This window comes from Procambarus clarkii, chromosome 83 (genome assembly GCF_040958095.1).
Source record: "Procambarus clarkii isolate CNS0578487 chromosome 83, FALCON_Pclarkii_2.0, whole genome shotgun sequence".
Classification (NCBI taxonomy): domain Eukaryota; kingdom Metazoa; phylum Arthropoda; class Malacostraca; order Decapoda; family Cambaridae; genus Procambarus; species Procambarus clarkii.
The window spans coordinates 7639858-7665393 of record NC_091232.1 but is presented as its reverse complement, the minus strand read 5'-3'; the positions used below and the strand labels follow the sequence as shown (position 1 = coordinate 7665393).

Genomic DNA, 25536 nt, shown 5'->3' with positions numbered 1-25536 from the left:
CATGCTCTTGCTCAACACCGACAACATGTTATCATACATACAGATTCGAGAACCGCCATTGAAACCTTGCAACAAGAACACATATGTGATAACATACATCTGATCACAAATGTCATATCATTAATGCAAACACTCAAACGACAAGGCCGACGGGTACTTATCAACTGGGTGCCAAGTCATGTGGGAATAATAGGAAATGACATTGCAGACGAAGCTGCAAAACTTGCAACTAAGAGAAGAAATGTAGACATTTACATACCACAGAGTCTATCAAAGATTAAGAAAGTAATGAGAAACAGAGCAATGCAAAAGATGTACAGTGACCACAACACAGCAGTTGCAACATCAGGATCTGCGGGTTGGTACAAGAATTCAACCAACTACGAACCCACTTAGTTTGATGAAATGGAGCAGTAGAGCAACAGAAGTGCACTTACATCGCATCAGGCTTGGATACCCATGTGCATGGGAAATAGGCTTACAGGTTCCGGAAGATGAGAGGAAATGTCAACACTGGAGAAATGCCCGACAGACCACTGGAACATTATCTAACACAGTGCTCAGTTACAAACCCATTAAGATTTCAACTTAGATTCAACAGAGCAGAAGAAGTTGTTAAACACATGGCAAAATCTTACTGAAGCGAGCATACGAGTAATAAATACTCATACTCCGCCCAAGTAAAACAGAAACAAGCAACACTTAGTGGGCGAGCCAGAGGCTTAGGGCCCGCGCAGGAATATCCCTGAAAAAAAAGGTCCGCCTCTATTTACAGCCAGATTTTCTAATTTTACTTGGGGTCCTTCACATCAACAAACACTATCACAGCCCTGATTAATTGCTGAATATAATTGCCACAGTATTAAACAGAATTCACTATCATCATCTGCAGACGCTGTCACCAGCTGTGGACGGTATCATCGTCTGGGGAAGATACCACAATCTTTTGTCAAATCGCCCACTGCGGCCAGAACTAACTCTGATATCACGTAACAATCAGTGTCTGGGCTGTCAGTAATGAAATGTTTTGTTTCATGAAAAATGGTTGAAGCTCTGTCTGACTTATTGGAGAGAGAGAGAAAATAAAGAGCAAATTTAATAGAGGAGAAATGAATAAACAATAAAACAGAGAACAGAGAACATTATTTAGAGAATAGAACATGTATATAATATTTATTTATTTATTTATGCATATACAAGAAGGTACATTGGGAATGTGAGGATACATAAAATGGTAATTACAGTCTTGTAAAGCCACTAGTACGCGCAGCGTTTCGGGCAGAACAGAATATGAATATGGATAATAGAATATGGAGAGAATAGAATATTCTTTAATCAGCCTCCAGCCTGCACTTACCTGGAAGTATTGGAGAGGAGAGTGTCGTGGTCCCAGGCCTCCATAACGAAGTGTTGTGGAAGGCCACCATCGAATCCTGGTGTACACTCCACCACCAGCGCTTCGCTCGTCTGGTTGGCTATGGAACAGTTTTTAGGGGGATCCGGTGGGCCTGCGAACGCACACAAACACACACATGCATTGATCAGTGGACCACATGGTTACTTTTGCGTCATTGTACATACTATCCGTATCGGATATTGTATCAGATAGATAGTATCTGATACAATATCCGTATCGTGGCATTGAAACATCAAGCGTGTCGTAGAGGAATACTTGTGACGGGTCGCGAGATTAGAATGTAATTCCATCTGTGGCTAGAGAGCCACAGATTGACTACGGAACACAGAGTGTTCCATAATTGCAACGGAACACAGAGTGTTCCGTCTATGCCATGCCAGGATAGTGATTTGTCATACACATGTTCGCTATGATTCAAAGAGTGTAACTTGTTGTATATTTAAGTCAAGCAACACTTGCATCATACGAAACATTTGCCTCGCACACTAACACGTGTCACACTCAACACCTGTGTAAAGATCACGTAATTGCAACACGCTACAACACCTGGAATGCGTCATTACTGTGCCATGACACTGTGATGTTCTTCAAGCAACACTTCTACAATACCACAAAACCTGTCAATACACAGGATACAACATGCATCTTGTAGTCACCTAAAACATTATAGAAAAAATATGATTATCATATAGCATATTCCATCCCTTTTGCTTCTCTTTCTACTTTTCCACTTAACTCCTTTCCACTGCGGCCGTTTTCTTCCCTCTTAACTTTAACGTTAATCTCCATATTTAACTCCCTATATTTTCATCTTGTTTGCCTCCGCTTACTTCAATCCTTTTACTCTTTTTTCTCCATTCGCTTCATTTCACTCACTCTTTCCCATAATTATTTCGATCTTCCTACTTCCCTCTCTTTATTTCCCGTACCTTACCTCCATTTTCTTATTACCCTTCTCTTCCTTTCCCTTATTTCCCGTTACATACTTCCCTCTTCTTATTTCAATCATTAAGTTCTTCTTTACTTGTTACACTTGCTTCGTGGCTTTGACTTCCTTAATCATACCTCCCCTCAACTAATAACTCCCCCCCCACCCACACACAATCTCTCAGCATCCCCTATTGTATCATCACCTCCCCCACCCACTAATTTTATCATACATTCCCTTTAAACATATTTTATTCCCCATGAACAAACACACTCCAACACCCACCATCCCCCCAAAAAATATTTTTAGTCAAGATTTAGTTATATTGCTAAAACAGCGCCATTTTCAACTCGAACATTCGTGCAAGTTTCGTGATCGAGTTCCCACAGAGCGTGTAAATTATTGATATGAACTTTCGCTGAATATCGTAGTTTTAGGTTCAGTGATAAGGAAATGATGTCGTTTTCATTGTTATCGCTTCTGGTCTTACCTAATTTTGCTTGCAAAGGTTGAGTTTCCGCTCTTAGGTGCTGGCTTTTAAGTTTCAATCTAGAGTGTGGTATTTACGTTTGAGTCTTTCCGGGAGTTTACCACTACTAATTTGCTCCTTGGAATCCCTTAAAAGTCACATACTTGATCTTTGTGTACTCTGTCGATTCCCAAGTATTTTTGTATGTCAAGATCATGGCTTCTATGATACCAGTAACACGAGGCTAACCTGTGGCTTATATGTTGTATTTTTTGTGTTTGATAAGATATGGCTACATGCTGGTGCTGGATATTCAGGATTTGTTTTTTTGAATGCAATTCGTGTTTTGGCTACCCGTGTGTGTTTGTGTGCTTGTGTGCGTGTGCGTTTACGTGCATGCGTGCGTGAGTGCGTGTATACAAAGTAGACTAACGCCTGCACATCGTGATTCCTGTAATATTCCAGTGCTTGTTCTCCATCTTCCTGGTGGAATATCTTTCACTCTCGAGCCCTCATTTTGTGTCTGTCTCTGTCGTTCATGTTTCTCAGTTTAGGTCTTTTGTCTATTTGTGACCTCCTTTCACTACATATTTCCTTGACACTTTACTTCTCATTTTTTCAACTTCTGTTTGAATTGTCTATTTATGTGTCTGTTCAGCCATTCTCTCTTTATTCAATATTTATATTATCTTCGACTTTTCGTTTACATTCCTTTTCTCTTCCTTTCTTTAGCTGTTCTATTTCATGCCTAATTTCTCCCTCAGTATCTCATCCTCCCAGTATTTCCCCGCCATCTTATCTTTCTCTCTCCCTCCCTCCCTCTTTCCCCTACCACACCTACTTCGTTCCTCTTTATTACCTCCTTCTTTCCCTCCTAGCTCTACACACCTTTCAATTTTTCCCTGTCACACATTTCCCTTTCCCCTCACTCCACATCTTCTTTTCCATTGCTTCACTCTCACCGACGTTGATCACCTCGCCCCGGTCATCCGCCGACCCCACTACCGACCCGACTACCGACCCCACTACCGACCCCCGACCTCCGACCCCCACCACCTCTCCAAAACAAAAGCGGAGAGTTGAGTACCGTGTCTCTGACCTGCAGGAATGAGATGTATAACGCAAGGCTCCTTCTGCGGTCCTATCCGGTTGGAGGCCCAGCAGAGGAGAGTGCCGTAGTCCTGCTCCATGGAGGCCGTGTAGTTTAGCATAGAAGACGTGCCCTGGTTCATGATGGATTGCAAGGGCAGCGCCTCTCCTTCTGATGACCCGTTGAATCTCCACGTGAAGTTCACCTGGTGATATACCAAGCAGAAGTTTCGGTTTATGTAGTGTTTTTTCTTGTTGTTTTTCTGAAGGGTAGATCGTAGCAAGTGTTTGGATGAGTTGGTGGTGTGCAGGAGGTATTGTAACGTGTGTGTTTGGTAGAGTTGGTAGGGGATTAGGGGAACTCGTATAAGGTGAGGAGCAAAGGAACCCGTATCGTGGGTTTGGGGAGGGTTAACAGTGGATGGAAGAGTTCGTAACGATTGTTTAGGATGGGGTAGTGGGGAACAGAAGAGCAGCAGCAGAAGGGCTCCTAATGTGTGTGTTTAGTTTGATTAATGAGCGAAAGGGGCAGGTTGTATCTCGCGTTTGGGACATTTTGGGAGGTTTACGAGGGCTCATAAGACATGTTTGGATTGGATAGCTGAAAGAGGAATGCTCGTAACCACGACACGCTTGTGTGGTGGTTGGCGGGAGCGGAAGAGAGCTCATACCTGGCGTTCTAGAGGGCTGGCGGTGGGGTAGTGGAACTGTTGCCTGTACTCGAACATATATAATAACAAAAGCCCAGGTGAACGGAAAATATATTTACCTATATATGCTCTCTGGGTTGAGAGCTAACTAATGACCTGCTCCTAACGGGCTGTCAGTTATTTAATGCAGTGACTCCCGATCACTCATTTACTTCTCATGTCTACTTTTGAAGCTGTTGTCGATTGTTGTTGTTGTATGTACCTCTGATCCATGCTATATGAGCATTACCTTTGATTAAACAATATATATTTTCTGAATCACTGTGGCTCATCTCCAACACAAGTTCTTATCTTTTGAATTCTTTTTCCATTCATTTTGTGTTTACTTGTTTGTATCTATTTACACAAACATTATATTTATACAAATATATATATATATATATATATATATATATATATATATATATATATATATATATATATATATATATATATATATATATATATATATATTTGTATATATATATATATTTATATGTAACGTTGAATGGAATAATAAAATATTGAATGGTGTTAATAAAGAATTAAATTACGAAGGTTTATACCTATTCAAACACTTCTTAGGAGTTTTACAAAACTAGAAGAAGGAAAAGCGAGAGGGCAGGGAGGGAAAGAGGGTGATACGGGGAAAGGAAAGGAGTAGGAGGGAGAAAAAATGGACGTAGGGCAAGGGAGGGAGGGCAGAAGGGAAGGATGCAATACTTCTCTTATTAGAAAAGTAGTTCCCGTAGAAGCACAGGGAAGATATTGAGACTCATCAATAAAGGAGAATCTCGAGAATGTGTGGAAAGATTTACCTCATGGAAGGTAATATTCACCTCAAGAAATGAAATATTCACCACAAGGAAAGGAATAGTCACCTCAGGAAATATAATACTCACCTCAGGGGAAGGAATACTCACCTCAGGGAAGGGAAAAAACCTCAGGGAAGGGAATACTACCCTCAGTGAAGGGAATACTCACCTCAGAGGGAAAGAATACTTACCTGAAAACGTTGAGATTTCCTGACGAAGAAAAAGGACTTATGAACTTACGGGATGAAAATAAATGCTCAACTGAGGGAAAAAAAGCATTTTTACCAACAGGTACGAGAGGCAGTGCTTACCTGAGGGGGAAAGGCCTCCACCTGGCACACCACCTTGGCACTCTCTAGTCTGGCCACCCCCTGCGTCCGCCTACCTGGCGAGCTGCACACTGGCGCGACTGCAGAAGGAAAAACACATAGAATGGACTTGAGAATGGTCCAGGACAGACCGAAACGTCGTCGTTATTTCTTCACTTTCTAGTGTGTGGTTTGGTCTACATATTTCAGCCACGTTATTGTGACTCCTAGTCTGCATCTGAACACATAGAGAGCTGTCACAATATTGTCCCCAACTGTGTCGTAAGTCGTAAACATCAATGAAACCAGATTAAACCACCATTTTTTGGAGGAAAGATGTACAGGTTACCTAAATGGACATTTTAAATGATTGATAAATCACGCTCCCTGTGTTCTTGTAAGTTACCTGTCGCCCGAGACCATATTAATTCTCACGCCAAGAGGTCGTCACTGGAGCTTATATACCTTAGTCTCCGTCACAGTTCCATATTACTCTCACGTCAACCTCAATTATGATTCACGCCAGTCTCCTGTCATGCTATACAGCTTCACCTTCCTCACCCTAGTGAGGATCAATAGCGGTAATGAGGAGTATTGCGTCAGACTTATGAGGAGCTGTTTCGTGGCGCATCTTACCACAGGGCAACAAAATGAGTGAGAGCGAGAGTGAAAGAGAGAACGCGAAAGAAAAGGTGAGAGTGAGAGGAAAAGTGAGAGAAAGGGTGAAAAACTGAGGGAGTGAGGGAGTGAGACAGAATGAGAGAGAGATTGAGAGAGAGAGAGAGAGAGAGAGAGAGAGAGAGAGAGAGAGAGAGAGAGAGAGAGAGAGAGAGAGAGAGAGAGAGAACCAGAACAGATTAATATGGACTTATGCAAAATTATTATAATTAATTATGACATAAATAATAATAATATAATTTAATGATTGTATATACTATAAAGTCATCATTGAAAAGGACTATATATATATATATATTACGGTACTCGTGGGATTCCTCATATATTACATATCAGTGAAGTTCATTATAATTATTGATAACCATTATATAAAATCGTTAGAGCTCATTGAAGATAATGATTTACTGATAAATATAGATGATCTTAGATAATGACCCTCAATAATGATGCTCGATAATGATGATAGAAGATCATTAGAGATATAGAAAACAATTATAATACTTGTTTTCAATTATCAGTATTACCGAAAATTGTCCCAGTCTTGACGCTCCTATTGATCACTTGTCCTCAAGGCAATATGCTCGGCCGACCTACTCTAATTTGTCTTAGTGATTGAAGTATTAACACATCTGAGGAGCGAATGATTATTGGTTTTGGATTGCGTGTGTTTCCAGCCATTGGCGGATCGGCTGGTTTTGCTGGAATGATGAAGGAATCACATGTGTTTGGTTGCGTATCTTTGGTTTCAGCCATTGACAGTTGTGGAGATTTTGCTGGAATTGTGTTGTGGGGAGAAAAACGAATGAATATTGAGTTCAGGATTCGTGTTTCCAGTCATGAGCTGATAGTGATTTTACTGGAAGTGTTGTGGTAGACACGAAATGAGTCTGGCTACAGATGCGTGTTTGTGGTCAGGGACTGATATGGGTGTTTAGCTGGAAATGTGTTGCAATAGTCACGATGCGTAGGAAGAGAACTGCTTTGACTGTTGGTAGAGGTAAGAGAAGAGGAGCATTGTCGAGGAGAATATGGAGGTGAGCTCAGATATTGGTGGTAATGGAAGACAGAAATGAAGCGAAAATATTGAGACATGTGTGGATGTTGTGGGACGTCATGTGTGGGAGTTGTGGGACGTCATGTGTGGGAGTTGTGGGACGTCATGTGTGGGAGTTGTGGGACATCATGTGTGGGAGCTGGTGCAGGACCAGCGAGGTGTGGAGGGGTCGAGCATGTGGGAGTCATAGAAAGAAACGTGAGTGTGTTAATGAGGTAAAGGAACCACAAAGTCGTGGAGACATCACGCAGAGGACTTTGGCGACAAATAATATTCGATATCGGGAGAATAGAGCGAAAAAGCTGCAGAGCATTACAGAAGGGTTATACGGAACAGGAAGAGAACAGTTAACACGGGAATGGAACCTCAGCGCGATGTATGAAACTAGAAACAACCTCGTCTGCTCATACTTACACATAACGTTGAGCTTGACTGCGTTGCTGAGCCCCTGACCTTCGTGATTGTGGGCGGCACAAGTGTACTCCCCTGCACGCCCACGCCTCACCTTCTGCAGCACCAGACTGTGGTCAGAAATGAGGAGACCAGCGCTCTTGTTGGTCTCCAGCAGGTCACCCTGTAGGGGAAGAGTAAGCGCCTCTGTTTTACTACAGCAGCAATTATATAGTTTATGACTGGTAATATATAACTAAATGTGAACGTTGTGAATGTGAAAAATGAACGTTGTCACATACAAAAAAAACGAGCATGATATGCTTTTCTGTTGACATTACAAATGCTGACAGGACGAGAACAGTTAAAGATACAACGATCGGAACTTTAACAGCCAAAATATGTTTTTCAACTCACCGACAGAAACACTAGGTACAGACAACGACCCAAGATAGCACTGTTCGCCCAGTGAGCCGCATAAAAAATAAAAATATCTAAAATGCAAAAAACATTCCTAGTCGAGCAAAATGTCCGTCACTACTCGGTTTTATGATGTACCCTTTAGCCGCTAAGCCGTATATAAATAGGTAATAAAGGAAAAATTAAACATATGCAACTCGTTGCAACATAACTCCAGGCAGGTCGTGATTCTGTCTACCCCGAGGAAGTCCAGACGTGTAGAAACTCACTATTCACAGAACACAAGTGGCGCTGTTGAATAATCGTGATGAATCACCAAAGTTCCAGGGATGAGTTAGGTCGCACTGTTAGACATGCCGTCGAGACTAGTTAGTATGAGTGTGTGTGAGTGCGTATAGATTTGCGTGCGTTATGCGTGTGTGTGTATGGCACTACTGGTTACATTTATATTGGTGACTGTGGATTTACATTGCTTTTGTTTGTGCACCAGTATGGATTTATGTGCGTTAACGAGTGCAAGTGCATATGGATTTACGTTCGCTGGTGTGTTTGCACGCGAGAATGAATTTACGTGCGTTGTGTCCTTGCACGAATGCATTAGTATGTGCCGGGGAGTTTATACCAATAGCATTATTAACGTTCCATAGCATCCTTTATATTTTATTTTCACTTTCAATAACTTTCAAAAGTTGTGGAGTTTTCGCCCATTTATTAATTAATGTGGCATACATTAATAATGAGCAGCAATTAGGATCGTGCAAATTTATACAATGGTTGTCTCGAAAATTTCAATCTTATTTTTCATGTATTAGGTTCGAAAATGGCTGGCTCGATTACAGCAATAATTTTCTTGTGTGAGTGATTTGTCGGTTCTTAAGTTTTTGGTGGAGAAACATTTCCGGCATGCGATGCCAATGGTATGATCGTATGTTATATATAGAGATACACACACACACACACACACACACACACACACACACACACACACACACACACACACACACACACACACACACACACACACTCACGATTCTGCGGATGGTGTTATGAGTAGATCTTTTTAAACACCCAAAAAAAAGTATTTGTTAATCCCGTCTTAAATAATCCGCGACTCGAATCTATTTCATATAACCACTTCAACGCGCTCAATACCACTTGTGCACTGCCAAGACTACTCGACACCTCAACGCTCTCACCACTACTTGGAACTTCTCACACTCACGTCAACGTTCCCACTCCAAGCTGCAGTACTCACAGGTATTAAGAGCTGATATATTGGGAAAGAGAATAGTGTGAACAGGTGTTGAGAAAGCAGATGTTGAATCAGCGGGTGGGTATAATTTTAGTATTGGAAAAAGACGAAAAATCTGATATTTTAGCTGATATAGCAATTAATGATTTGGCTTTAGGGATATCAGGTCTACGGTAGTCAATAACTGATCCTCCGTTCATCTTTGAGTCCTCTGTATACCGTGTTCATTTATTCCTGGGACTGCCATACCTCCTGTCCACCATCCTTGCTCCGTCAGGAACTACACCCATCATCCCTGAGTTTTGTGCAGCATAGGTCTACATTCCCGAGTCTACGGAAAGCCCCGTTCATCATGTCTGAGTGTTTCGTAGACGACTTCCGTAAATCTTCGGGACTGCCATAACAAACTGTTATCCTCCCTGATTCTACCGTGGACCAGGTCCATCGGCCTCCTCCCTCTTCCCCCCTGTCCACTACCCGAGGACCTGCCGAATACCCCCATTCATTTCGCCCGGAACCGGAACCCAAACACCATCTCATTAATAGCACTACACACACCCCCACTCCCTCCCTGTGTAAAGCGTTACAAATGATCACTATTAGCTCCGTTTCTCACATTTTTGACCTACCATTCACGCTGCGTTAGTGGTCACAAATTGCTTCTGAAAGCCTGCAATAGCTCAGCATTAATACTCTCATGTCGGCCTGCGCCTGAGCCATGACCTGCCGGTTATCGGAGCTCTTTTATTAAAACAAAATATGTGTAAGAGTTATTTTCCCTGTCACGGGCTAGTGATGGAATGATTCATCTGTCACGGTAACTTGGCCAAGAGACGGAGCGAAGCCACTTAACTGTAGTATTAGGTCCCTGTCAGGTGAGGGACGGTAGAGCATGTTTTACCAAGGCAATAAGTCCGCTTTACATTGCTCAGCTTATGATGTTTTCTATCCTTGTATTACACAGAATCGCCTGTCAGTCTGTCGATAATGGTTTAAGAGTTCGCGCGTTTACGCTCGATTTACCAAGCAATTTTTTTTCTGTCTGTTTTCATTCATTATCTTGGACTCTTTCTCTAAATCTCGTAGCAAATATATATATATATTATATATAACTAGTCTCCGTGGTGTAGTGGTAAGACACTCGCCTGGCGTTCCGCGAGCGCTTTGTCCTGGGTTCGTATCCTGGCCGGGGAGGATTTACTGGGCGCAAATCCTTAACTGTAGTCTCTGTTTAACTCAACAGTAAAATGTGTACTTGGTTGTAACAACGATTCTTCGCGGCGGGGATCGTATTCCAGGGACCTGCCCGAAACGCTACGCGTACTAGTGGCTGTACAAGAATGTAACAACTTTTGTATAAAATATATATATATATATATATATATATAGGGGGGTACCACCACTGGTGTAATTATAGGGACCCACAGCCTCAGAGAAGGGAACACAGAGCACTCAGGGAAAAACTTGACATTTAACTCTGAATACGAAAGAGTGTTCACTTCTCCTACCACCCCCTTTTTTTTTTATTATGATGTACACTTTATTATGCAAGGTTATACAGTTACATATCTGATTTTATACAAAAAATGAACATTAAGAGGACACAAGAAAAAGTTCGCTTCCTAGAGGCTGTAGATTTCCTCGAACTCCTCCGACGCCGGGCAGGAACCGATATATATATATATATATATATATATATATATATATATATATATATATATATATATATATATATATATATATATATATATATATATATATATATATATATATATATATATATGTTGTAGCTAGTAACCAGAACGTAGTTCTTGGCCTACTATGCAAGGCACGATTTGCCTAGTAAACCAAGTTTTCCTGAATTTCAATATTTTTCTAATTTTTTCTTAACCGGTAATTTGTTTTTTAACTGGTAATTTTTTAATGATTATCTTTAGACTCGATTCTTCCGATGGAGGAAGCGTTGATATGGTCTATCTTCCCCTTTGTTTTTAATGGTCTATTTCAAGTCCACTTTCTCTAGAATCTGGATCAGATTATCCGTCCATGCTCTTGTTCTATATTGAAGGTGTCTGTGAAGCGATCTGTGTATGCTATCGTTGATTGACAGTCTGTAGGTGGTTCCAACAAGTTTTGCTGTTATGGTGGCTATTCTTTGTTTGATCCTGTTTTCTAGGGCTGGTAAGTTGGTTTTCATTCTTAGATTCTCTCGACGCGCCCATATAGGTGCTCCCAGCATTGTTCTGAGAACATCATTTTGAGACACTTCCAGTTTCTGCCCTTGGTTATCACTGAGGGATGTGAGAGCAGGAGCAGCATAGTCAATGAGTGACCTAACTGCTTGAACGTAGTACATTTTGAATACTGGTAGAGATGCACCATTTATAAGACTTGCCAGAGAGCACAAGGCGGAGTTTCTGGCTTTACAACGTTGCCGAAGATATTCAATTTCTTGAGTGAATTTAAACTGGCTGTCTATTATGACTCCAAGGTATTGAAAAGAAGTAACCCACTCAGTTTCGTGTCCTTGTATTGCGAGTCTGATGTCTTGAGTTCTCAATATAACGGCCATTGCTTTGGTTTTATTGCTGTTGATTCGATTGGGGTAATTTTCAGTGTTATAATGTTCAATAACCAGCATTCTAATTTATTTATCCACAATGGATTTCGAGATTCAGGTGAGTGAATAATTCAGTGGGCGAATGAATGATACAGTGGATGAATGAATGGTATAGTGTATGAGTGAATGATATAGTGGGCCAGAACCTGGTATAATGAATAGATGATCAAAGTGAGCGCGCTGCTCATTCAGTATGTGAGAGGTAAGTGAGAGTGCTTCAGTGAGATAGAGAGATGATGATCATTGATAAAGATTAAGCCACCCAAAAGGTGGCACGGGCATGAATAGCCCGTAAGTGGTGGCCTTTTTTGAGCCATTACCAGTATCAAGAGCTGATACTGGAGATCTGTGGAGGTGCGACTGCACCCTGCGTGACGGGAGATGTCTCCCGTGAGATAGAGAGAGATAGCGTGTGGTAGATATACTCACGTTGTGGAACCAGGTAACACGGTGGACGAGGGGATTAGCGTGAATGGTGCACTCAAAGTAGACGTCGTCCCCTTCTTTGATGGCTTCGGGGTCGAGCGCCCGGCCCAGCGCCAGCTCTACCTCAGGTTTGTCTGTGGGAGAAAAACCATCTCTCAGTGTAGAGTAAACTGCGTGAGATTTTTTTTCGGATAAAAAACCTGAATCAATTTTACAGTGTTAGTGGTGTTCATCTTGGGACTTTTTGTATTGTTCTTGGAGGGAAGATTCACGATTCTTCAAATACATTTATGAAAATTATATAAACATACAATTTGCAATATACAACAACATACATTTGTAATTCATTATTATTTTCTGGTTTGTATCTTGTACATTAAAATCTAACAGATTTTATAGTAATTCATTTATATTCGTTATGGTTTGTTTGAGTATATATATGTTGGGCTCTTTATTCAGTAGCTCATGTTAGGGTTCCTCACTCTATTGCAGAGTAAAGTTACCTAACCAACACGTAATCTTACCCCAACTCCCCACCACCACCACCACGTGATCTTACCCGGACTCTCCACCACGTGATCTTACCCCCCACCCCCACTTACCACCACGTGATCTTACCCCCCACCCCCACTTACCACCACGTGATCTTATCCTCCTCCCCTACTTACCACCACGTGATCTTACCCCCCACCCCCACTTACCACCACGTGATCTTACCCCCCACCCCCACTTACCACCACGTGATCTTATCCTCCTCCCCTACTTACCACCACGTGATCTTACCCTCCTCCCCTACTTACCACCACGTGATCTTACCCTCCTTCCCTACTTACCACCACGTGATCTTACCCTCCTCCCCTACTTACCACCACGTGATCTTACCCTCCTCCCCTACTTACCACCACGTGATCCTACCCTCCTCCCCTACTTACCACCACGGGATCTTACCCTCCTCGCTTACTTACCACCACGTGATCTTGCCCACACTCTCCACCACAACACGTTCCCCCACTCACCACAGTCCCAACCAACCCACACAAGGATGCCCAACTCAACTCATCTCCTTCGCTCCAAATACCTCTCATTAACGCCTCCTGGTGTCTTGCCTAATGCTCAGATTACCTCTTAATCCCTCCAGCTATATATCCCAAGTCCATTCCCGTTAATGTATGGTGGATTAAGATTCGCTTTGGCTTAAGAAAGATCCGGACAGATTCCCAGCGGCCTCGGATTGTTTAAAGCTGAAATGGGTATTTGGAGTTACTAATAAATTGGTATTTGTTGTGCAATCAAAGAGTGTGATGTATCTGTTTATAAATATCGAGAGTATATTTAGTAGGGTCGAACCCAGTGTTTGTGATTTGTGAGTCCATGGATGTAGCTCCGATCCCATTGTACCATCTCAGTGTTTTCTTAGGTGATTTTTTTCTTTGAATAATCATTGTATAAACTCTGTATGTGAGAATGTTTAACACCAGATGGTCCTCCTCCTCCTCCTCCACTTCTCAGATGGTGTAGATGAAACAATTATGCTTCCCGGGCTGCCATTTCGTGCGTGGATTATCCCGGTGGACTAATAAACGCACCAGAAGCACGTAAACTATGTTCGCTTAACCACCAAAACGTGAGACTCCATTAGTATCATAAAAGAAGCGAGCAACGTTTATAACACACGCATGGACCGCTTTAAAGCCCACAGGAGTGGATGTAGTACATAAAATGATCCATGGGAGCAGTTCAGGTGTGTATGACCCCCACATTACAAACACAAGCGCCCAAATGACCTTTTTCCAGACCCGCAACGCCCGACTGACATTCCTCACGTTAAAATGTCTGTCTGAATATTAAGCATAGGTATAAACTGAAACGACAGACACCTAAGGGCCGCCTCGTGGGTCCTCCTTATTACAAGGGCTCCTGTAGACATTAATTTTTCCCCCGGAAGACTTTTGTTGGGGCGCCATTGTAGCCAGCAACACTATGCCTGTTTATGCTCTCATCTCAGACACACTCACGAGAAAATAAAACTTTCAAATGTTCCACCTTATTAAACCCTTAATAATGACAGAATGGAGAGAAACTATAGCAGGAGGAGGAAGCAAATAAGAAGGTCTAAGAAAGATTCAAAAGATGTATTGTGAACCGTGGAATTAAAGAATACATATTTTTATTGTATTTTTCATTATCGCTCTTATCTAAAAAACAAGATTACCCACGACAGGCAAGCCCCACCCCAAAATATTTTGCCGTTCTGACATAACACGAGCTTTCTAAAGAGGTCATTTTTCGGCAAAATAACACGCCCCGCAAAAAAAAAAAAAAAAAACACACAACCCCCTTCCCTCCTCTGTCCCCTCCGGCCTCTCTAAAATTCAGGCTCCGCCTAAATATTCCAAATTAAACCCACAGGCTGACATAAGACCAGATAACACACCAAAATATAAAATATTGCTGGAAACGTGACAATACAAGCGACGCAGATATCTTCCGTTGATAGCGATAGAACTCCCACTCTTTACATTTCTACATTTTTGTCATCGACAGAACACACACCAAAAAAAAAAAATCTGGCGAAATACGTAACTCAACGAACAAACAAAACTGAAATGGGAAAAAATGAAAAAAGGCATAAAATAAAAACAATAAAACACACAGTAAAACACCAAATCACACACACACACACACATACAAACTCGCATTTGCCAAAAAAAAACAAAAGCAAGCACATACGAAAAACTCAATAACATAAAGCACAGGCAAAAAACACAGAAGCGCAAACGACGGGGACAATTTTCGCTTCACACCTTCCGAGCGGCAGTGAGGCCCGGCACACATTTTACAGTTCAACCCCCTTTTATTTCCCGTGGCTGGATGTTCCCTTTATAAAATGGATCTAACCTGCCAGTGGCCTCCATCCATCTGTCACCCGCGAGGCCCGGTTCCCAGGAGTCTGATACCTCAAATTATACTGAATGTGATCAGAAGGATTATATATATATATATATATATATATATATATATATATATATATATATATATATATATATATATATATATATATATATATATAAGATATATTTACGATCCCCTTGGGTACTGGGCAATAATCGAGGATGCCGCGACCATTTCTCAATTGTTTCATCTCCATAAGACATTGAAATAGAAAACAAGATGTTCAAGGATATTTTATTTCTGTAAACCTTAGTTATTTTATATGACTGTTTCCCCATGATTGGCGGCAGAATCTGAGTGACCACGAGAGAGGGAGAAGCATGTGACTGCCAAGTTGTATAGACAAGTAGTCCCACATCATATGTCTGCCATTCCTCTATGGGCGTAGTGTAATTCCACTCTGGTCGGCAGAATTATGGGAAGTTGGAGAATTAGGCTCTCTGCTGTACACTGCAGGAGCAGAAATAAGGCTCTACTTAAGAATGCTGTTGACTTCGTCCTGTCCTCGGTGCCGTCCCTTAGAGTTTCCACAGTTCAGACCGTGCAACCCGCTATTCATCTGCTTCTATCACGCTAAAAATACATTTATATACAGTGTGGACTGGGACAGCCAAGCGGAGGGCCACTACAATAATGAAGTACTGGGCGCCAAGACGTGACACAGAGGGAGATCTGTACTTACCCTTTTACAGAGGGATCGCCAGTAGGAAAGCTCCTGCGTATGTACCACACAGGCCTGTGATGCGAGCATAGTCACTGGATGCTGCTACTGTTTCCTTGAGAGTTATAACTTCTTTGTTCGAAAGAGGGTTCTTCCAGCTGGATTGTTTGTTGGTGTTTGATGTGATTGGTCAGAGTGCAATAGCTGCTAAAGTGTCCCATTTTGTGTTGTAATGCGTTATATATGTAAATTGTATGAGGACACATCACAAAGTGATGAAACGACAATGTTTCTTCACTTTCTGTTGTGTTCTTCACTTTCACTTTTCGTCACTGCTAAATTGTAGTCCACTAATTTGAGCAATGTTTTGCAGGGTTATGAAATTACAATTTCAATATTTTCATATAGTTATGTGTGGTTATTAAATTAATATTTTGTTTAGTCTGCATATCATAAATATTGAAAATATCATTCAATAAATTACAAAATATTTTAAAAACTTATTATGGAAATTGAGATGGATTAAATCCACCTACACTCACGATATACTCGTATGCATATATACATGAATATGCATAGATCCGAAGACAGTGCTCCTCTCCAGACGCAGAATTCTCGTAGTCCCTCCAGAGATGGTGTTGTGAAACTCTGTATACATGACGGCAAGGGATGTTCTGTCTAAAGTTTAAAGCTAACATGAACCTCGTGCAAGCGGGTTGGATATCAGTTCTAGGATCTTCATCATTAAACGCCAGCTTTCTGAACGCTCAGTAAACTCTATGATTACTTCTTCTATAAGAACCCTGATATTGTTTAGATATAAGTAAAATTTCCATGACACAAAACGATATCAATGTGCAGACGATGAGTCCCAATAACGTTGCTGAATATATAAAGACTAAACCACACACGACAAAATGAGGAGACGACGACGTTTCAATACCCATCACAACAAAAATAACGGAATTATATGATTAGCAGTTCGTAAAGTCCAATGTAAAGATGAATCTTACAACGGGTTTTGCTGAATGATGCAGGGCCAGGAGTTCGCGTAAGCGCATAGAATGTTTCCATAATAAAATATAGCCGAACTCTTCACACTAAGAACCCTCACCCATCTATACATGTGATCTATGTGAACTAACGTGTGATCTAACGTGTGATCTATGACCAGATCACTCGTTAGTTCATCCTCCAACGAGACAAACAAAAAGAACCTTCTCCTTGCACCACGCCTACTCTCACAGCCGACAAGTGAGAATACAGGGTAAGATTATCCAATCCCAACGACTGCTTTACTATGTGCATGTAATACATAATACTGACTGCACAATTGATTAGCTTCATTGGTGCCCTTGAAGACACTGAGGTGTTCCTCAACGAAATGCTTCAATTACTAACACGGATCAGACCAAATAAAAGTGAAAATTGAACTTACGACAATCATTGTTTTCACATTTATTTCCAAAAGAAGACGAATTTTAGAAATATATAGATGATCAATGTTGACCAAACCACATACTAGAAGATGAAAAGACGACGTCGTTTCAGACGACGACTCTAGTATTCTAGACTTGAGGATCACTGTTCGAGTCATTGATCAAACACTTGATGTCATATTCAATTACATGTCCAAAAGAATGACTGCTTCCAATATCAATATCAGGACCTCGGATACAGCACAGGATGAAGGGAAGGCAGCTTCCAATTCTGAAAAGATAGAGTCTTATGAGCGGATATAACTCTAGCTCTAACACCTGAGGCACACATCAGCAGGATAACGAGGGCAGCATATGCCATGCTGGCAAGGCACCGGTTATCCTTCACTAACTTGGACATAGAGCTCTTCCGAGTGCTGTATATATCCTTTGTGAGACAATTTATTGAGTAGGCTGTCCCGGCATCGAACCCCCCCTACCCAAAGAAGAACACATGAAAATTAGCCAGGTCCAAAAATAAGCAACAAGGCTCGTTCCATGGATAATGGAACTGGACTATGAAGAAAGATTGAGGAAACTGGATTCACTACACGAGGAAAGAAGGACTAGAACAGACATGCCAGCGACATACAAGCTACTAATGGGATATTGATTGGATAAACATAAAAACTGTACTCAATTTAAGGAACACTAGTGAGGATATAATTTGAAAATGGAAACACAGATGAGTCACAGAGAGGTACGAAAGAACTTTTTCGGTCTGAGACGTAAATAAGTGGAAGGGACTAGATGATAAGGCTGTCGAAGTCGATTAAATAAACAATTTTAAAAGTAAATATGATAAGAAAAAAGTCACTGAATTGAACTATTGATAGTCGAAAGACGGGGCTTAAGAGTGGATGCTCGACCCTGTAAGCCTAACTAGGTATGCACAATTAGGTGAACATACACACGTGCGCGCGCGAGCGCTCCGGTCCTCGCGACCGAGCAGATAGCGCTGTGGGTCATAGTCCTATGGACCCTGGTTCTATTCCAGACTGAAGCAGAAATAAATGGGCAGAGTTTTTTTCTCCTGGTATGACTGTTCACCTAGCAGTAAATACGTACGTGGGAGCTAGACAGCTGCTACGTACTGCATCCCGGGGTGCAGTGAGGGTGTGTAAGAGAGAAATATACGTTGCAAAACTGATAGAAAAAATTGGTTGGAAGTACATTTGACAACCGACGGTTAGAAAGGCTTGGTCCAAGAGTTAACAGTTCGATCCTGCAGACACATATAGTAAATACAAATAGTAAATACAAATAGTAAATATATCCATACACACATAATATAGTGTAATAATTTAGACAGTATATCTGACTTTAATTTGACCGGTTTGACAGTATTGTTTGATAATACAGTGACTACCTTTCACGTAATCTCTCTTCTCTATCCTCCAAACTTTCTCTTCCATCTTAGTATCGCAGCCTTTCTCTTATTCTCCGCCCTTCCCTTTTCCGCCCTTCCGCCTCCGCTCAGTGTATGTTTTTCTTTTTCCGGTATATAATATTTTTGTATCACGGTAAAACCTCTTGTCCACTTCAGCACGTTTCTTGCCAAAAAGCTCTTCTACATATTTTCCTGTACGCTTATAATGTTCTTAACCGCCTCCGTCACCACTACTCAACAGTCTGTGTGTGTATACTCACCTTGCTTTACCTCTAGTTGCTGAGCTTCAGCTCGTATGGTCCACCTCTACTCTTTCAGGCCTACTATAGCAGTTTTATGGGCCTATCTACTCCACTATGGGATCGTATGGTCCACCTCTACTCTTTCAGGCCGGCTATAGCAGTTTTATGGGCCTATTTAGATCTGAACTATAAATATTTAAGGCTGTGTAAGGAGTCTGTATTCACAATTTCACTTCAGAGTTTATTCCATTTCTTTACAACTCTGAGACATAATTTGTTTTTCTTTATGTCCCTTTGCTCGTGTTTCACAAATATATAATTATCCCCTGACAGTCTCTTGATTTTTTTGTAACGGTCAGGTCTCTTACTGTTCTACTACAGTTTCGTGAGGTTCTTTAATCCTTCCTCATAACCTATACCTTCCATTATGTTCGGCAATAATGAGGTGGAATTTCTCAGGGGTTTCCTTAGCATTATTTCGTGTTTGGAAGGGAAGGAACTCTTACATTGGTTGGTACGAGTTCTTGATAATCAAGTACATCACCTTTGCAGATGAAGCTGATTGTTTCTGATCTGTGTGGCCTTGGTGTGTGTATGTGTGTGTGTGTGTGTGTGTGTGTGTGTGTGTGTGTGTGTGTGTGTGTGTGTGTACTGGTACTTAGTAACAAGACAAAACCAACAACAACAGCTATACTGACATTCTTGAACCCGTGGACATTCCACCGTCGAATATCCATCCGTTCACGGCTCAAGTGACTCCACTAAAACTATTTTTACCAAAGCCGTCCAGCTTTATGAGCTTCATGGCGGAGATTATCCAGTCAATCTTTTTTCCCATACAAGCTGTCACGTCCCACAAAGGAGAGCTGTTGAGGATGGCAAGTTGAAGAATGTAAGAGTTTCCTTGAAGCCTCTGGCCACTATATTGCTTGGTGTCTGAGACAATGTTTTTTAGGGTAATGTTACAAGTAAAGCATTATATATCGGTTGATTATAATGGAATTCTTAGAGAGCACTTTTTTTTAACAGAGCACTATTAAGTCTAAGTGTTTTTTTGGAATTTTGTGTGATTATGAGTTAAAGGACTAGAGTTAAAGTAAAAAGGATGAGAAAGAGAGAGAGAGAGAAAGAGAGAGAGAGAGAGAGAGAGAAAGAGAGAGAGAGAGAGAGAGGACAAAATAGGAGAATGACCATGCATACAGCAAAAGACGAAGCTGATGAATGGGATCAGTTGTTGCCTTAAAAAGGAAGAACCCAGTGACAGTAGATATTTTTAATGAAAAGATTACTTAAAATGGGCATTCTTATGTCAGATATATATATATATGTGTGTGTGTGTGTGTGTGTGTGTGTGTGTGTGTGTGTGTGTGTGTGTGTGTGTGTGTGTGCGTGTGTGATTATAAAATAGCAATAAAATATCAAGGAGCCCACTTTCTCACTCCATTCATAATCAGTAAAGGGAAAATCATCAACCAGTGTAGAAAATACAATTCCCCGGACAGTTTCTGAATAACTGGATATCAATGGGCACAAGAAACACAGGGGTATTGCTTTCTTCCAAGAATCTGAATATACATACATAATATAAAATTTCCTTAATGTGGAGAAAGGGAAACAGAAATACCTTGTCCAATCCAAAAATTCAATTGCATCCTACTTTCCGTAATTTCACCCGTTTATATTCAATAGCAGAAATTTCATCTCTTTTCCTCCAAACTGTTTTGCAGCAAAAACCAGCGTCAGGCTAACTACTTCACGAATTGCCCTACTTGGAAATTGTTTCGAGGAACCAATTTGGGAGAAGATGATTATGGGTTATAGCACCAGAGGTCGGAGGCTACAGAGATTATGGGGAGAAATTTAGCTGGCCTCGCTTGGAGAGGTGTTGGGGAGAGCTGTTATACATGTTTACAAACTTATCTATGTTTTTGTCTCTTTAACTTCAGTTGTACATGAATATTTCTGTACGTATTGCGCCGCCTCGCTCTAACCTGTGGACATCACACAAGCGCTAATGACAGCGTATTTATTTTCCAGATTGGACGAATGTGAGTGAGTACTCATGCTTTTACAGCATAAACGCGAGTTTAATAATTCTGAGTGCATGCTTTAATTTGGTGTTTGTGGATGTGTTCGGCATCATGAATGCATACGCAGTTGGAGATAACAGTGCATCCCGGAAATGTTTATGAGAGTTTTTCGAGTGTGATGAATGTGCGTTTATTCATATCTGGTACATTTAGAATGGATGTTTTTATGTTAACCATGGATGTTTGAAGGATGTTATCGGGCTGGAGGATGTAGTTATGTTTTCAAGTATTATTTCCTATATGATGCACCCTGTGATCACACGTATTGCCCCTTAGTATGAAAGCTATAAACGTGGAAATAAAAGCATCAAAGTTTGGTAGCTTCAAGGATTAATGGATATGTCTGAAGGGTTAATCTAATGGCTTGTAAATACCACTTCGGCTTACACCGATGTTAGATCGCGAGAACGGGATGAGTAACTAACACTGAAGGATGAAATAAGTGTCTCACGGCTCAGTTTCAATTCTCATGACAGTGCCGAAGCGTTTCGACGTTCCTTCAATGTGTCCTCATGAACAATGGAACTCTTGTGGGCCGCATCGTGAGAGAGACCAGTAATTGGCCTATGGGAACCTTGATGAGCCTGACAGGCTTCCTAAGCCCGACTGTGAGGAAGCTTAACCATATCTTAAAGTTTTAATTGTAAAGATTGACGAATAGTTAAGCTTAACCATATCTTAAGTGAGGGCTGGTAAAGCTTGATAAGGAAATGCTTCAGAAATGTGTTCCAGTCGTTTACTGTAATGGTGATACACAATCATGAAATTGTCAAAGACGCAGTAACAGCTGGATATAAAACTTTTTTCATATATAATAATATTTTCTGACTTTTAAAACATAGCACAACCATTCTATGGTGAATATGTTCATCTGATGGTGATAATGTACATACATATTCATCTTTGAATTTTGAATAGCATAAACACATATACTAAATTTTAGCTATTTTGAGCTCTAAATACATATGTATATGTATTTTTCATCACATAACAATGTGGTGAAAATTTCATTTATATATATATATAACTTTTTTCATTACTTTTAATTTATATACCCGTTAATCTTCGTTCCGCTGTTATTAACATTGTACTGCCGTTGGCTGTTATATTTTTACTGTCAAAATTCTGAAGTTTTTAGGGGGTCAATGTGAATGTGTTTGGGGTCATGTGAGTTGGTGTGTTTAGGGGACAGTATAAGTGGGTTCTTGGGGGGAGTCAGTGTGAGGGGACGTGTTTGGGACAGTGTAAGAGGAAATATTTCAGGTCATTGTGGAAGGATTTATTGTGAATCAATGTGAGTATGTGTTTAGGGTCAGGGTGAGAGGACTTGTTTGAGGTCATTGAAAGACGATTTGTTTGGGGTCAGTGAAAGATGAGTTTTTTTGGGTCAGTGTACTCATTTACCAATCAGTTCCTTGTGATTGTGATTGATGTTATGGAAGGAACAACTGGTTTCTTCCATAACAGATACACAATACAGCCACATGTCGTGTTCCGGAAGGTAAAACATTATTTACTAGAAAAAAGTTTAATAGAATCATCCATTTAGACTGGTAGTAGAGCGATGGCATTACTTATTGCTAAGTCAGCTTTCCATCCCCAATGATCCAAGCGATTGGGGATGATTCTTCATCTGTGTCCCCCATACCCTAGCTAAGTTCTGAATGTTTACACAGACGATAATTTCTTTGCCCAAATCATTAACATATATTCCCATAGTCATGGCTACGTTTCATTTCATGTTGTAACTAGTGCCGCATCCTGGAAACCCTGTCCCGTGTCACCCATTGATTTGATGTATCAGGGAGCAATGAATAAAATAATTATCACGAGGGAGACAAAGGGATTATGGTGTGATGGAGCCAATAACGTCAGCCTTTGTCTCCAGTGAGCTCCTGCAATTATCAGCACGAATAATATGGGCATGTTCACTAACGCACTGTTGGAAATTATTAATATGTAAGTGAATGTGAGCTTTCCAACCCTTATTATAATTAATAATTCTATTTTCGACATTATTTTATGTATTATAATTATTTGGTATTTTTCTGAGTTATTATTATAACAAATAATAATAATATTATTATTATTGCAGTAAATAAGAATTTTATCATTAGTTGTGTATAACTAATATAGTTATTTTCATTATTTTATTTTTTATATTTTTACGAAACCAGTGTATGGATACTCTGAAGCTAAATACCTTTTCAATTAGTTTCATTTAGGATATTGTTTAAAAATCCAAAATATTGAGCTGTACTCACCTAGTTGTGTTTGCGGGGGTTGAGCTCTGGCTCTTTGGTCCCGCCTCTCAACCGTCAAGCTGTGTTTGTGTGTGTGTGTGTGTGTGTGTGTGTGTGTGTGTGTGTGTGTGTGTGTGTGTGTGTGTGTGTGTGTTCATATCACGAAAAATTTTGCATGCATGTAATAGTGTGAATGACCACGAACTGAAATACAACATACACTTCAGCATTCTCGTTTCTGTCACCCCATTTTCTGAGGTAATGACACCAACAACAATGCTCACAGACCGAGCAATAGGCAGCACATCGAGAACCCCCAATATTAGTCAAAAGGTTGACGAAAGCAATAGGGGGCGAGGAAGGAGGAGAGGCAGCAGATAGAGGAACACAATAGGGGTGGAAAGAAGGTACTGGGTCACACTACGAGGCACCAAATCGCAGGAGGTAACTGAGGGCAGCGAACTAAGGTATACAGTGGAGGCAGCCGCTCAAGAGGTAAAGCCAAGCAGGTAGAAGCATGAAATATGTTCCCCCTTTCCCCCTCTCAGAAGCTTGTTAATGAAGCCTGGAGCCGGAGCCGCTAATACGAGGCGCTGCTACCTGGATTTACTGCTCGGCCAATCACCGAGCCTGATAATAGCAAAGGAAGGTAATGGGGAAGAGTGGTGGGAGAGAATGTAATGGTGGAGAGATATGTTAATGGCAATGGCGGAAGAAATTGTGAGAAATGGGGAAAGTGAAGGATGATGAAAGATAGAGGGTAATTGAGTGGGTGGAATAATTACTGGGCAATGGGGAGAGAGAGAGAGAGAGAGAGAGAGAGAGAGAGAGAGAGAGAGAGCAGTGGGGATGGTTGGGGAGAGGAAAAACCGGTTAAGGCAAAATAGAAAGGGAAATTGACTGCTAAATGGTACGAGAGGAAATTGCCTGATTTTGAGCACCCAAAAAGAGAAGAAATAGAGACTTATGATGATGATAATTAAGACATATAAAGGAAGCACAAAGAGGGGAAAATAAATCCTGGTGAGCACACGTCCTTGACATAAATTAAATACAATATAGGAGGAGAGTAAGCAAAGAAAGTATATGAAAGTAAGCAAGGAAAGTATAGGAAGGCAAGCAAGACAAAGAATGTTAAGGTACACCTGAGGAGATTTCAGTAAAGGAGGAAGTGCGAGTATAAATTTCTTTCAATTTGATTGCGAAAGGGAAGGAAATGGTTCTCTGCACGCAAAGACCTGAGGATCAGAGTAATTTTGTTTTCACTCTGCGTTGTAGTGTTCAACATAGTTTATTATTGAATCTACTATTCAATATTAAATGTAATTTGGCGTATGATCTCGACAACCCGCCAGAGCTGTCATGGCTCTTGGTCCCCTCGTACCCAGCCATCGAGGTCGACCTCAACACCTATCTTGGCCTCACAGGCATTCTCAATTGAACTCTGTTCCAACCCATTCCATTTATAGACTCTAACTCAGAGGTTCTTTCTGACGTCTCTATGTTTGTTCTTGTTTGAGAAACATATTAAATTGTTTCTCTGATTTTTATATATCCTTCCTCGTTCTGCTGATCCTATCATTGAAACATTAATTTTATCCACTTTTCGAACTCTCCTTAGAACTGAGTATGTTGCTGTCGTGTCCTAGCTAGTTCTCCCTGCTAGTTCTCCAATGTATTGTGGTTCAGTATTCTCAGATTTTCCTTGTATGTCAGGCCCCTCAGCTCTGGAACCAACCGTATTCCATCTTTGTACCTTTTCTAGTCTTTTCGGTGGGTGGGGGGGGGGGATATAATTCCATTCCGAGGAGGCATACTCAGGAGAGTGGGGTCTCACATATGCGGCATAATGGTTCCAGCAGGCTACTCTGTCCAAATTATGAAGATATATGTGTATTGGGAGACGAGGTTGTTAGTATGAGTAT

At 40.9% G+C, this 25536-nt stretch overlaps 1 protein-coding gene across 1 annotated transcript in view; it reads right to left on the bottom strand.

The window, feature by feature from the left end:
* LOC123768688 (nephrin) overlaps nucleotides 1-25536 on the bottom strand; it is a 293699-nt gene that overhangs the window by 14794 nt on the left and 253369 nt on the right. Inside the window, 5 exon segments of the mRNA XM_069316344.1 lie at nucleotides 1358-1508; nucleotides 3914-4109; nucleotides 5719-5816; nucleotides 7862-8021; nucleotides 12559-12689. Coding sequence (XP_069172445.1) covers nucleotides 1358-1508; nucleotides 3914-4109; nucleotides 5719-5816; nucleotides 7862-8021; nucleotides 12559-12689 — 736 coding nt within the window.